This window comes from Pelodiscus sinensis, chromosome 3 (genome assembly GCF_049634645.1).
Source record: "Pelodiscus sinensis isolate JC-2024 chromosome 3, ASM4963464v1, whole genome shotgun sequence".
Taxonomy (NCBI): Eukaryota; Metazoa; Chordata; order Testudines; family Trionychidae; genus Pelodiscus; species Pelodiscus sinensis.
The window spans coordinates 132373841-132388564 of NC_134713.1; the positions used below are offsets into that span (position 1 = coordinate 132373841).

Here is a 14724-nt window from a genome sequence, read left to right on the forward strand (position 1 = left end):
GGGATAACTTCTTGACACAATTGCTGAAGGATCCAACCAGGGGCCGTGCACAGCTTGACCTTCTGCTCACAAACAGGGAGGAACTAATAGGGGAAGTGGAGGTGGGTGACAACCTGGGAAGCAGTGATCATGAGATGGTAGATTTCAGGATCCTGACCAAAGGAAGAAAGGAGAGTAGTAAAATACACACCTTGGACTTCAAAAAAGCAGATTTTGACTCCCTCAGAGATCTGATGGGCAGAATCCCCTGTGATGTTAACATGAAGGGGAAAGGAGTCCAGGACAGCTGGCAGTATTTTAAAGAAGCCTTATTGAAGGCACAGAAAGAAACCATCACGACGCGTAGCAAGAGAGGCAAACATGGTAGGAGACCGGATTGCCTTACAGGGGAAATCCTTGGTGAACTTAAGCACAAAAAGGAAGCTTACAAAAAGTGGAAACTTGGACAAATGACCAGGGAGGAGTTTAAAGGTATAGCTCGAGAATGCCGGGGGGTTATCAGGAAGGCGAAAGCACAAATGGAATTGTGACTGGCTAAGGATGTGAAGGATAACAAGAAAGGTTTCTACAGGCATGTTAACAAGAAGAAGGTGATCAGAGAGGGTGTGGGGCCCCTAATGGATGAAGGAGGTAACCCAGTGACAGATGATGTGGGGAAAGCTGAAGTACTCAATGCTTTCTTTGCCTCTGTATTCATGGACAAGGTCGGCTCCTGGACTTCTGCGCTAAGTGACGCAAGATGGGATGAAGATGGACAGCCCGTGGTGGGTAAAGAACAGGTTAGGAACTATTTAGAAAAGCTAAACGTACATAAATCCATGGTCCGGACTTAGTGCATCTGAGGGTACTGAGGGAGTTGGCAAATGTCATTGAGGAGCCTTTGGCTATTACCTTTGAAAAGTCGTGGAGATCGGGAGAAATCCCGGATGATTGGAAAAAGGCAAATGTAGTGCCCATCTTCAAAAAAGGGAAGAAGGATGATCCAGGGAACTATAGGCCGGTCAGTCTTACCTCGGTTCCTGGAAAAATCATGGAAGGGATCCTTAAGGAATCCATTTTGAGGCACTTGGATGAGAGGAAAGTGATTAGGAATAGTCAGCATGGATTCACAAAGGGCAAGTCATGCCTGACCAATCTGATTAGCTTCTATGATGAGATAACTGGCTCGGTGGACATGGGGAAGTCAGTGGATGTGATATACCTTGACTTTAGCAAGGCTTTTGATACGGTCTCCCACAGTATTCTTGCCAGCAAGTTAAGGGAATGTGGATTGGATAAATGGACGGTAAGATGGATAGAAAGATGGCTAGAAGGCCGGGCCCAGCAGGTAGTGATCAATGGCTCGATGTCAGGATGGCGATCGGTTTCTAGTGGAGTGCCCCAAGGTTCGGTTCTAGGACTGGTTTTGTTCAATATCTTTATTAATGATCTGGATGAGGGGATGGATTGCACCCTCAGCAAGTTTGCAGATGACACTAAGCTGGGGGGAGAGGTAGATATGCTTAAGGGCAGAGATAGGGTCCAGAATGACTTAGACAAATTGGAGGATTGGGCCACAAGAAATCTGATGAGGTTCAACAAGGACAAGTGTAGAGTCGTGCACTTGGGACGGAAGAATCCCAAGCATAGTTACAAGCTGGGGACCAACCGGTTAAGTAGTAGTTCTGCAGAAAAGGACCTGGGGGTTACAGTGGATGAGTAGCTGGATATGAGTCAACAGTGTGCCCTTGTAGCCAAGAAGGCTAATGGCATATTAGGTTGCATTAAGAGGAGCATTGCCAGCAGATCCAGAGATGTCATTATTCCCCTTTATTCAGCTTTGGTGAGGCCACTACTGGAGTATTGTGTCCAGTTCTGGACCCCCCACTACAAAAAGGATGTGGACGCATTGGAGAGGGTCCAGCGGAGGGCAGCCAAAATGATTAGGGGGCTGGAGCATATGACTTATGAGGAGAGGCTGAGGGACTCGGGTCTGTTTAGTCTGCAGAAGCAAAGAATGAGGGGGGATTTGATAGCAGCCTTTAACTTCCTGAAGGGAGGTTCCAAAGAGGATGGAGAGAGGCTGTTCTCAGTAGTGACAGATGGTAGAACAAGGAGCAATGGTTTCAAGTTGTGATGGGAGAGGTCCAGGTTGGATATTAGGAAAAACTATTTCACTAGGAGGGTGGTGAAGCACTGGAATGGGTTACCTAGGGAAGTAGTGGAGTCTCTATCCCTAGAGGTGTTTAAGTCTCGGCTTGACAAAGCCCTGGCTGGGTTGATTTAGTTGGAATTGGTCCTGCCTAGAGCAGGGAGCTGGACTTGATGACCTTCTGAGGTCTCTTCCAGTTCTATGATTCTATGAGATGTCCCCAATGTCCATGATCGCTGCACTAGATGGAGGAACACGGCCTTCTATGGTAAGATAGCTGCCAGCCTGGCCACCAAAGGCCACATGTGAACCCAGGAGCAGGTTTGCATAGCAATCAAGTTGGTCCGACGAGACCCCCAACCCTGAGCCCTGAGCTTCCCCTCCCACTTCTTCCCCTTGCTTCCCCCTTCCAGCTCCCTCCTCCCAGGTTTCCCCCTCCCCTCTCCCACCCTCTCTTCTCCCCTCTCCCACCTCCTTTCTCCAGTCTCACCAGAGTTTCATTCCCCCCACCAGTTTTGTTAAATAAAGAGAGTTTGTGTTCATGAAAATACATGTATTTTATTTGACATCAGGAAGGGGGGTTAGGGAGGGGTAAGTGGAAGGACATGAGGGAGGAATGAGGCACAAGACCCCAGTGGGGCAGACCAAGGAGGCTCTTATTGCTCCTCAGGGTGGAAGCTCTCCTGCAAGGCCTCCTGGATACTGACAGCCCCCCTATGGACCTCCCGGATGGCAGCCTGCAAAAAGTGCAGCCAAACGTGCAGCAATGCATCCAAGAGAAGCACCAGAGTGCCCAGGGGCAACTCTCGCTCCATGTTGCCGAGTGCTGTGGTGTCTCGAGTGAGGGCAACCAGATTATGCAGAGACAAAATGCTTTGCTGTCCCTCATCGAGGTAGACAAGCAAGCAGGGAAACCTGAGAACTGACTTTCTGGGGGAGGAGGGGGTGATTCAGAGTCCACTCAGTGTGGACGTGCTATTTCGAAATAGCAAAATGCTATTTCAAAATGCATTTTGGTACGCCTAGACACATGGCTCCGTCGAGGGAGCCATGTAAAATAGTTTACTCAGCATAGTCAATGAAGCGGGGATTTAAATAATCCCCGCTTCATTAAAATAAAAATGGCCGCCGTGCTGTGCCGACGATCAGCTGATCCGGCACAGCGCGGCAGTATAGACGTGGCGCGGTCGACAAGGGAAGCTAACTAGAGCAGTGGACAAAGGCTTCTCTTGTCGACCGCGCCGCGTCTAGACTGCCGCGCTGTCCCGGATCAGCTGATTGTTGGCACAGCGCGGTGACCATTTTTATTTTAATGAAGCGGGGATTATTTAAATCCCCGCTTCATTGACTATGCCGAGTAAACTATTTTACATGGCTCCCTCGACGGAGCCATGTAGTTTAGACAGACCCTTTCTGTGTAGATGCATTATTTCGAAATAACAATTTAAAAGTAAGATATTTTGAAATAACACTGTAGTGTAGACATACCAAAAATGAATTTGCTAACCCATATTAGCCACCTCAGGTTAAAATAGTAGTGAAGAATAGTAACTCAACTTTAGACTTCGGTTGAACTTAACCAGCTAACCCCAGGCTCCTCTATAGTTTTTAACTCAAGGTGCTAATCAGAGTAAAAAGCAGAGTTGCTGTGTCTTCACTGCTATTTTAACGCAGTTTAGCGAATGCAGGCTAGTTAACCCAGGTTAAGAACACCTCTGCCCCCAAAGTAGGCATATTCCTAAGAAGTCATCTCAGTACTGGGACTATCAGTCCTGTGACTGACACAAAATCCCCAGGTTTTAAAACTTGCTTACTGTTGAGAGGCAGTATTACCACTGAGCTAGGACTACATTAAACCTATATTGGTATAGCTAGGTCAGTTGGGTTATGAAAAATCCACACCCCTGAGCAACATAGTTATACCAACTTAACTTCTCATATGGGATGCATCATGCCAATGAGAGAACTTTGAACTATGCCAATAGGAGACTCTCTCTCATTGGTGTAGTAGTGGTGTTCGTGAAGGCAAGTCCTGCCCTGGGGACGGGGCATGGAGGGGAGCTTACATTCCTGGAAAGCGGGGTTGTTTGCAAATCTTTTTTAAAATGGACAAAAGTCAAAGATCCAGGGCTATACGGTGTAGTTGTAGCTGTGTTGATCCCAGGATAGCAGAGACACAAGTTGGGTGAGGTAATTATCTTTTGTTGGACAAACTTTTGTGGGTGAGAGAGCAGGAGTGAAAATAAAAGGGAGGACTCACTGGTGTGACAAACACCAATGTACTTAATGGGGAGGGGGTCTGGGCCTAACCCCAGAAGTGGTAGGCCTTTGGCAGAAGGGGTGGGACTGGCAACGGACTCTCAGCCAGCCCTTCATGGCTGCTGATACTGTGGCAGCCGGGAGCCCCAGGGATGTAGCAACGGAAGCCAGGAGCTGCAGGGCTCCAGCAACAATTTAAAATCCCAGGGGTCCTGATGGATGCTGTTTTAAAAATCACTGCCCCTCTCCTAATCAGTGGCTTTGCTGGTAGGGTCCAGCTTTAATGTCGCTGCCCCAGCAGCTCTGTGAGACCCTATCTGCAGGGCCTCCAAGAAGGGGAGTGCAAAAGGGGCACACTCACTGCCACAGCGCCTCCTGCTGGTCAATCTGAGAATTAGCTCAAGCTTCAGCAAGACACCCCCTTCTGGCCGGTGTCTCTCCCACCATCGCTCTGTACATTCTCCATGCTCTATTCTGGACCCACGTTACCCCCAGTATCATTGCCTCCTCTTCAGGACACTGCCACTACACAGTCCCTCGCCCTCTTCCAGAGGTATCAGCAGTCCTCAGTCTTGCATGATCCACGGTGGCCAACTGCAGCCAGCATCTAGCCCCTCATCTCAAAGGCAAGCTGTAGTCTGTATCAGCCACCATCCTTGGTGGCAAGGTGTAGTGTAAAGGAGGAAAGGGGGGGGCCCTAGCCAGCTCACTATTCTGGTATCCTCTGGTGGCAGCTTTGTTCTGCCTTCCTTCATTCTCCTTTAACTGCCTCTTGTTCCCTGGGCTCCTTCCCCTGTGAGCCTTGCACCCTCCTGACCTCTGTATCGAGGCCTGCAGGCTGGAGCCTCTCTCCCGCTCCTCTGAGCCTGCCCAGAACTGTTCTTGCTAAGGTGCTTCCTCTTGGGAGCCAGACCTGCACCTTCCCTGGTCAAGCCCCAACTGCCCACTGTTCTGCTGAGCAGTTCCTTATAACCAGGGTTGCCCTGGCAAGCCGCCCTCTGATTGGCTTCTTCTAAGATCCCTTTCCTCATTGGATAGGGCTCTGTGCGGGTTCCCTTCAGCCTGCTTTAACCCCTTCCATGCCAGAGTGGGACAGCCGCCCCACTCTGCAACATTAAAGTGCCTCTGTGGTAATGCTTTAATGTTGGCTGTGTGGGGGGGCTGGTATCTGTAAAAGATTCTGACCAGTATGTCATACTGTCCCTCACTGGCCCACTTTCACCTCTGTGACAGAGAAAAGCTTTTGAGCTTTTATAGAGCTCTTCTTCGGGTCTAGGAATCCTATTCAGAGTATCAACAATTAAATACAAGATGGAACAGATTGTTTGGCATGAACAGTTTAATATATATTTCAAAGGACCATTCAAAGTGAAGTGGCCCATGAACATCCCTCCACTCATCGTGAAAGAGTGAAGGGGGAAAGCAACTTTAATGGAGGTACAGGAGCACCAGACCAGAACAAGAGACCAGTTATTCCTTCTACCCCATTGACAGTGGATGACTTCAGAGCATTCTGAAACTTCCTAAAGAGGAAGGCAATGATGCTTGAGATTCCTCTTTAGCTAACTGAAGGAAATCTTACACATTTTTTTATATTTTTCAGTCAGTACCACAGGTTATAGCTACACTACAGCGTTAATTCGAGTTAACTTAATTCAAAATAGTTAATTTGAATTAAGCTAATTCAAAATAACGCATCTATACACAAAAACTATTTCGAAATAGCATTTTGCTATTTTGAAATACCGCATCCACACTGAGTGGACCCTGAACCGAAGTTAAGGCTGGCCGGAACCAGTGCCGGCAGGGCATCAGGTTAGGACTTAGTATGTGGGGCTGCTGCCTGAGGCTAACTGAGCTCCATGCTTAAAGGGACCCTACCACCCCCCCACCCACCCACCCCGGACAGACAGTTCTCAGGGTTTCCTGCTTGTTTGTCTACCTCGATGAGGGACAGCAAAGCAGTCCTATCTTGGAGTGCCCTGCGTGCCCACACTCGGGACACCACAGCACGTGGCCACATGGAGCCAGAGCTCCCCCTGGGCATGCCGGTGTGTCTCGTGGGGTCATTGCCATCAGCTCGGCTGCACTTGTTGCAGGCTGCCATCCGGAGAGTCCATTGGAGGGGCTGTCAGGATCCAAGAGGCCCTGCGGGAGAGTGTCCACTCCGAGGAGCCCTCAGAGCCACCCCAGTCCTCCCCACCGGGGGCTCGTTTCCCATTCCTCCCTCACATCCTTCCACTTACCCCTCCCTAGCTCCCCTTCCTGATGTCAAATAAAATACACTTTTTTTTCAAAAATAGAAACTCTGTTTATTTAACAAAATGGTGGGGGGGGGGGGCGATGAACCTCTGGGGAGACTGGGGAAAGGAGATGGGAGGAGGGAGATGGAAGAGGGTAGGGGGAAAACTGGGAGGAGGGAGCTGGAAGAGGGAAGCAGGGGAGGAAGAGGGAGGGGAAGCTCAGCGCTCAGGGGTGGGGGTCTCATTGGGCCACATGTCTCCCAGCACGGCAGGTGCGGGGGCCTCGTTATTCCCCGGGGGGATGGAGAGGAGGGTGTGGAGGTTGAGGTGGGGGGTGTGGAAATTGAGGAGGAGGTTGAAGAGGGAGAGGTGGGAGGGGGAGAAGAAGTAGGAGGAGGAACGGTAGCTGGGGGGGGGCAGCAGGCGCTGGAGCAGCACGAGGCAGCACTCTCTGCACCAGGGTCTGCAGATGGGTGCAGATGGCACGACCCTGGGCAAGCAGCTCCCTCCAGAACTCCTGTTCTTCCTGTTCCCGCTGCTCCCCCTCTCCCCCTCTCCCCCCGCAGGAAGGGGACAGTGACGGCACTTACATGGTGTGGCCTCCCCGGACAATCCTGCTGACTCCTCTCTCCTGGGACTGCCATGGGGACCTGCTGGTGTGGCGACGGCTCCTCCTCGCCCTGGTCAGGGCCCTCCGGTCCTGTCTAGCTGCCCCCCCGGGGTGGCACGGACCTCACCGTCCCCCAGAATGCGGTCCAGGGCGTCAAAATAGGGGCAGGTGTCTGCCCCTGCTGAGGAGCTGCCCCAAGTGGCCCTGGCGAACCCCTGCTGCAGCCCTTTAATTTTCAGGCGCACCTGCTCCTGGGTGCGCCTGTGGCCTTTCTGGGCCATGGTTGCAGCTATGCGGCCATAGATGGCTGTGTTCCTCCGTCTAGTGCGGAGATCATGGACATTGGGGGCCTGCCCCCAAACCTCAGTGAGGTCCATGATCTTCTCACTAGTCCAGGAGGGAGCACAGCGTCTACGACCCCTGGCTGGGTGGGTGCTGGGGGACTGGGCGGGGGACGGCTGGCTGGCACTGGCTATCCGGCTCATGGTGGGGCCACTGGGTCAGGGGCAGAGACTGTTGGCAGGGCTGGCTCTGGCAAGTGCCGTCTGGCCAGAGACTACCCCTTTAAGGGCCTCAAGGCTGGGGGAGAGGACAGGAGTTTTCCTGGTTTGGCCCAGAGTGGCCACCAGGGGGAACCTGGGAAGGGCTGGAGGCCAGCTAATTCGAATTAAGTGTCTACACAACACTTATTTCAAATTAGCTATTTTGAATTTGGCATTACTCCTTGTAGAATGAGGTTTACCAAATTCAAATTAAGTGTTCCACTATTTCGAATTAAATTCAAAATAGCGGTTTACATGTATAGACGCTATTAAAGTTAATTTGAAATAACGACTGTTATTTTGAATTAACTTTGCAGTGTACACATTCCCTCAGAGTTGTGAGGTCAATAAATAAAGGTATTTTGGATTGGCCTAAAAATCTATGGGTTGCACAGATATCTGCAATATTTAAGAGAGAGGTCTGCAGATATCGAGTTCCATCCAAAGGATATACGTTTTTTTCTACTCCTCTTATCCTCTTATGCTCTTTGGTTATGAGTGCCACGCAGCTTGGATTGATTTAAATCCAAATAACTTATATCGCCTATTTTAATAATAATTACATTAGCAAGCAGGAAACTTTGATTTAAATAATAAATGTTTAACTTTTTGCATTTGTATATTTTAGTTATTTTCCTAAAGAAGGATTGATTCTTATTAGCTAAAAGTTGATAACTAAATATAACAGGGGTGGCCAACCTGTGGCTCCAGAGCCACATGTGGCTTTTCAGAAGTTAATATGCGACTTCTTGTATAAGGTACCAAATCCGGGGCTGGAGCTACAAGTGCCAACTTTCCACTGGGCCGGAGGGTGCTCACTGTTCAACCCACAGCTCAACTCTAGGTGCTGTCCCCTTCCACCCTTTCCCCCTAGGATCCTGCCACTTCCCTCCCTCTCCACTCAGCCTGTCACACGCATGCTTCCCCCTCCAGTGTCTCCCACTGAGAAAGAGCTGATCACAGTGGACAGGAGGAAAAGGAGAAGGAGGCGCTGACCGGTGGGGCTGCCAGTGGGCAGGATGTGCTGAGAGTGGTGGTGGGGAGATGATCGGGGCTGGTGACACAGAACTGTTGCTCTTTAGCAATGTGCATTGATAAATTCTGGCTCCTTCTCAGGTTTAGGTTGCCCCTCCCCACTGAAATATAACCTCATCTCCATTAGAATTAGAAAGAAGTGCTGGACATATTTGGGAGATGTACTCTGGATGCCAACACAAAGATTCACACGTGAAGCTGTTAAACTGCCAACTGATGTGTGGAAACATGGGCTCACAAGAGAAACCTTCGGAACACCCTTAGCAGGGAGGGCAAAACAATCAATCTCAACAACAAGGAGCAGATGGAGGCAGCAGTACATAACAGAAGGATGGAAGAGACTAGTATCAGCCCTGTGTGTCAGTTCTGGCATGATAACTAATAATAACCTTCATGCTAAATTTGGTACTTCTATTTTCTACTTAGTACGTGTGACCCTAACAGCCCCTAAATGCCCTCTGGCAAAGGGTTTGCTGTCATGTAACAGTAATTCTTATGAAGCCTGACAAATTTACTTTCTTCTTCAAGGAGTGTCCCTGTGGTGCTCCACTGTAGGTGTTTTGGTGCCCTTTACTTATAGTCATAGATTTAAAGCAGCAGTACCCTGGGTGGTGGTGCATGTATGGTGCTATCTTATGGCATTGTGAGTGTTCAACCAGCATACCCCATTAACTGTCTCTCAGTTCCTTCTCTCCTGATACCATTATTGGGCCTAACCAAGTGAGTTATAAGATCAAGAACACATATTCCTGCGCATCCAGAAATATAATTTATGCTATCATGTGCTGAAAGTGTCCGTCTGCTATGTACATTGGACAAACGTCTCAGACACTTCGCCAAAGCATCAATGCCCACAAAACAGATATTAGACAGGATCACAAAGAAAAAACAGTTTCTTGCCATTTCAACCAGAAAGGACACTGTCTCAACGACCTAATTACCTGCATCCTACTCCAGAAGACTTTCAAATCTGCACTTGAAAGGGAATCCTCTGAACTGTCATTCATGCTAAAATTCGACATTCTCCGCAGGGGGCTTAACAAAGACTGGCGTGGGATGAGGTTTACCTGGGTGGTCGACAAATACCTTTGATGTCGACACCCGCGCGTCCAGACTATCGCGCTGAGCTGACAAACAGCTGATCAGCTGTTTGTCGGCTCAGCACAGCAGCCATGTAAATTTAAATGAAGCGGCGATTATTTAAATCGCTGCTTCATTTTACTATGTCGGGTAGCCTAATCTACATGCCTCTGGCGACAGAGGCATGTAGTCTAGACGTACCCTACAGTTAAGACATTTTCTTCCAGAGCTCAAGCAGCTTCAGCCGCATGCTTTACCAGAGCCTCTATAGTTGTAACTTACAGAGTGGCTACAGTAAGTTCTGTCCACATTTTCACCAACCATTACATCTTGGTCTCGGCTTCCAGATTAGATGCTCAGTTTGGTCAAGTAGTGCTACAAAATTTGTTTCGATAAATAAATCCCACCTCCTAAAGGAGTTACCTTCTAGCTAATCACCAAAGTGGGATCCACAGGTACAAATCCTCAAAGAAAAAAGGTACTTGCTTTAACATTACTGTAGTTCTTCAAGATATTCTAGACATGTAGATTCCATGAACCACCTTCCATCTCTGCAGCTCTGAGTCTCAAACTGGGATTCTGTGGAGTGAAGGAACTCAATGGCATCTGGGGATGATCTGCCCTTTTTGTGCTTGGGGAGGGAAGTGCACAAGGGCTTCCATGGTGGCACTAGTGCAGGCCAAATGGACACTGCTGCTTAAAACTTTCCAAATTCCTACATGCGGGGTACATGTGTGCTAAGAGAGGGATCAACGTGTACAGAGCATCTCAAAGAACTGAAACTATTATACGGTAAGTAACCTTTCTTTTCTTTTACAAAGCAGTGGTTATTTGTTATATTTAAAAGTTACGGTTTTATTTTATTTTTTATAGCTCAGTTCCATCCTCACAAAATGATAGCCAGGTAAATTTTTATTTTTCATTTCTATTTTTTTTGTCATGTTTTAACTAACCTCAACTTGAAAGTCATTTCTTACTTCTCTAAAATAGTGATTTGATACAAATTTATTCAGAAGGAAAGGTCAGTTATTTATTATTTCTCCTTCTTATATTTGTGTTTTCTGGAGCTTTACGAAATGTGTATTTCATGCCTAAACAAGGGTTTTTTTAGTGAGTCTGTGTAAAAATTTTAATATACCATAAAATATCATGGCCTATCATTCAGTCTGTTAACTATAGTTATTTCACAAAATTTGCCAAATAAATTACATATTTAATCATTTATCTTTTTTTTTCTATGAGAGAGACTGTGTTTGGTGGGGAAAATGTGGAAACTAAAAGAACATTCATCATGGTTTATAATGGAGAAAATTCAGGTCATTGTTGTATGTAGAGACTGCCAAACAGACGCAGCTTAGTTGGACTCCAGAGTAGTGGAAGCCTACTCATATCCTTGGAATGAGGGATATTGTGCTTAGCCACCTCTGAAAATGTTGCTACAGTTACCCAAACTTACCCCTCTAGATAGGGGCAGATGCCAAGATTCTATGGCTCAGGCTACTGGGTTTTTAATTGCAATATGGATGTTCAGACTGGGGCGGGGACCCAGCAAAGGATTGAGTTCCTCTCTGGCTGACTGATATGGGCCACATAGTTGATCAGAAATGGTTATGTCTTTGAGGGGAAAATCCAAGGACAAACAGCTTGAAGACCTCTAACAATCATGGAGGCAGAAAAAACAGATACATTTAATATCTCCCTGCTTAAAGATGTATTTGTTCTTTCTTTTTAGAGTTAAATGCCCAATTCTAATCCTTCTCCATAGTGCAGAGGGATTGAAAAGTAGCATGGCCCTAGTCAAATAAGAGGGACTATGGTATGTGAAGTACTGCTGAGGGACAGATAGAAAAAGGAAGTAACTCCCTTTCCATGAGGATGTGGATGTGGATGTGGATCTGCTCAGTCTCCATTACCCATGAAGTCAATGGGAGCTTTGCTTTTGTCTGAGTAAGATCAGCTCAAGACTTAATTTTGACACTGTCCAAGTTAATGCTCCTTATATGGTATTGTTACTACATTGCAGTGTGCATCTAGTCATCTAAAGAAATTGGACCACAGCTACAGCATATTAACAAAATATTATTATTAACCTTATTTATTTGCTAGGAGTTAACCTTATGGGTGTATGATCCAGAAAACGCAGATCCCTCTGAACTGAATCACACTGCAATATCTCCTCCACTAGTATGTTAAAATAGTTTTATATTTTCTCTTAAAAATATGGTATTGAAAGTGCAGGTCTACTAATGAAAAATGGCACTGTCTTCTTAATCAGAAATGCTGCCTATGTGCACCCATAGTTATTGCAGCTTAACGTAGGGACAAAAATAAGTTTTTGGTACTTTGTGTTGAAGTTAATACGACAGAGGCAACACACTATTATTGGAGAGTGAGGTGGTTTTATTTCTATCTCAGCATTTAAAACAGATTTGTTAGCTAAATTCCAGTGGCAGAACTAAATTCTGTTCTCAGTACACTTGTGATAAGGAGAATCAGAATTTAGCTTATAGCCTTTTTGCTCCTGGTGGTGGTATGTGAGAAGGAAAGATCCAACTTTCAGATTCTTGAGTAAATGTGAATGACTGACACTCAGGAAAAAAAAAATCTCATTTTACTTTTTGTTTTAACAATCATTATAGATGGCAGTAACAAGACATAATAAGCAGTAAACCCATTATGTCATTTTAAAAACTGCATTTAGAATTAGAACTGGACTTAAAAATTTAAGTAGTTACTTTATGGCTTTCATCCCACAAGCTGATATGAGCAAATGATTCTTGCACCCATTGGGAATACATGTGACACAAAATTCTTCCTACATAGATGAGCTTATAGAGTTTATATGCAATAAACCTTTTCAGATTATGCATTCCTGATACATTGTGGGGTGGTTGACGATATTTAGCCTTTGGCATCATGCCTTACCATAGGGTGTGCGTTCGTGACAAAGGAATTATTATAAATTGTCATGCTGTATTGCTTCCCTTTGGCATCTTTTAGAATTTCTTTAATATTACCATGTATTGATTTTCCCCAGAGTTCCTAGAATTAAAATTATCTTATTAGTTGAAGTACTGAAACTTGGAGAAGAACATACATTTTCCATAAATAGTTGTTAGATTTCTGTGGTTTTTTAAATTCCCTGCTATATATACTTTAGTAAATATTACAAAGAAAGTTACTTTTGGCTCCAAATAAATTGTATTCTAGTGTGGATTAAATATGTGAATAATGTGCCCTTATCTGCGAGTTTAGAATGTTATTTCAAGGATATTTTATTCCTAAAATTTCTTATGTACAGCGTAGACTATATTGACCTCAAAATATAACTAACAATCTTTATTTTATTTAAACAGTATTCTAAGACACTTAGCAAGCAGTTTTGGAATTTGGGACAGGAACCTGTTGTTCAGACCTATTTTAGAAATACCATATACTTTGCTACTGCATTTCCAGTTTTGGGGTACTGTATTTCATTTAATTTTTTTGTGAACAGAATTCTATTTAAAAATTTTTTTCACACACCCATATGATTGCACAGATTATGGCTATGTGGATATTAGAATGTAAGCATCTTATGCAATGCTTAGCTTAGTTGAATGTATAACTAAGTCATTTTGGCCTGTTTTTGTTAATATATACTGAAGAAAAAGATACTGAAAGTTTATTATAATGACACCAACTAGTATGGCAATAACGAACAGCTATATTGAACATACCAGCAGAAAAAAAACATGTTGAAAATAACAGAACTTCCAGGGAATGGAGTGTCCTTCATCTAGCACTGGGGTGGGGAACCTTTTTTGAGTCAGGGGCTGCTGACCCCCAGGCAAGCAGATTTTGCTCCAGCCCTCTGGTCAGATAGCAGGGGTGGTGGAGCATGGAGTGCCAGTGCAGGCTCCCCAAAGCTGGAGGGGAGCTCCAAGCCTTGGGGGCAGGATCCAGGCAAGCCAGGTTCTCCACCCCTGGTTTAGTACTCTTCTCAGTACTGAGAAGAGTACTTTGATCTGAGGAAGTGGGTCTGGCCCACGAAAGCTCATCATCTAATAAACCATCTTGTTAGTCTTTAAAGTGCTACATAGTCCTGTATTTTGTTTCAGCTACACCAGACTAACACGGCTACATTTCTATCACTTCTCAGTATGGAAGAGATTGAGAATTTGCAAAGGGCAGTCACCTCCGAGTCTTTTTTGGATCCTGGGAATCTGTTGGAAATTTTCCTTTCAGTGTCAGACTGGGGGAGAAACTGTCCTTCTGCAGTGAATTATATAGAGACCCTAATGACGTCCTTGCTCGGTGCAAAGTACTTTGGTGACTTGGTGACAAAGAACTCAACTGAGAAAAGACTTTAAATTCCTTTTGTCCAAATTTTTAGTAATCACTGATATGCCTTGCCTGGAGAAGGAAGCTGACAGATGCCTACACAATATGGCACCTCTTTTAGTGACTGTGTAACTTGTGCCCAGCTCCCCAAAATGTGAAAACTGACAATGCTATTGTGACACATCATTGCTAGAAACTGTGGCCCCTCCTTGACTTCCTTTTCTAATGGTAGGTAGCTTTTGTGTGTGAATAGCAATATGACCTGTATACACTTCCTTCTTTGAGTGAGGGAAGACTCAGAGCCTGTCATTTCCCAGCATGGTCAGTCAGCCCTTGCTCCCCTTCACCTTAGCAGTTACATCTAAATTATGATTCCATTTAAATAAGAAGCTGCTTATTATTTTAGAAAGAGTGAAGAAACAGTAAAAAACAGAACATCTATTTGTTCTTATGTAGACCATGGCCTCAATCCTATACTTCACTACTACCCAAGTGTATGAT

The 14724-nt window shown here is 45.7% G+C and overlaps 1 protein-coding gene across 8 annotated transcripts in view; it reads left to right on the top strand.

The window, feature by feature from the left end:
- The window catches only part of CATSPERE (catsper channel auxiliary subunit epsilon), a 100410-nt gene that overhangs the window by 29510 nt on the left and 56176 nt on the right, over positions 1–14724 (top strand). For 4 of the 8 annotated variants that reach the window (XM_075924875.1, XM_075924873.1, XM_075924874.1 and 1 more), the window contains 3 exons: positions 10774–10804; positions 12007–12084; positions 13257–13363. The exons of 2 other annotated variants lie outside the window; for them this stretch is intronic. In XM_075924875.1, the coding sequence (XP_075780990.1) occupies positions 10774–10804; positions 12007–12084; positions 13257–13363 (216 nt within the window). Of the gene's footprint in view, positions 1–8019; positions 10805–12006; positions 12085–13256; positions 13364–14724 lie in introns of those variants that run through there. 2 more of the 8 variants (XM_075924880.1, XM_075924881.1) reach the window with 2 other exon arrangements.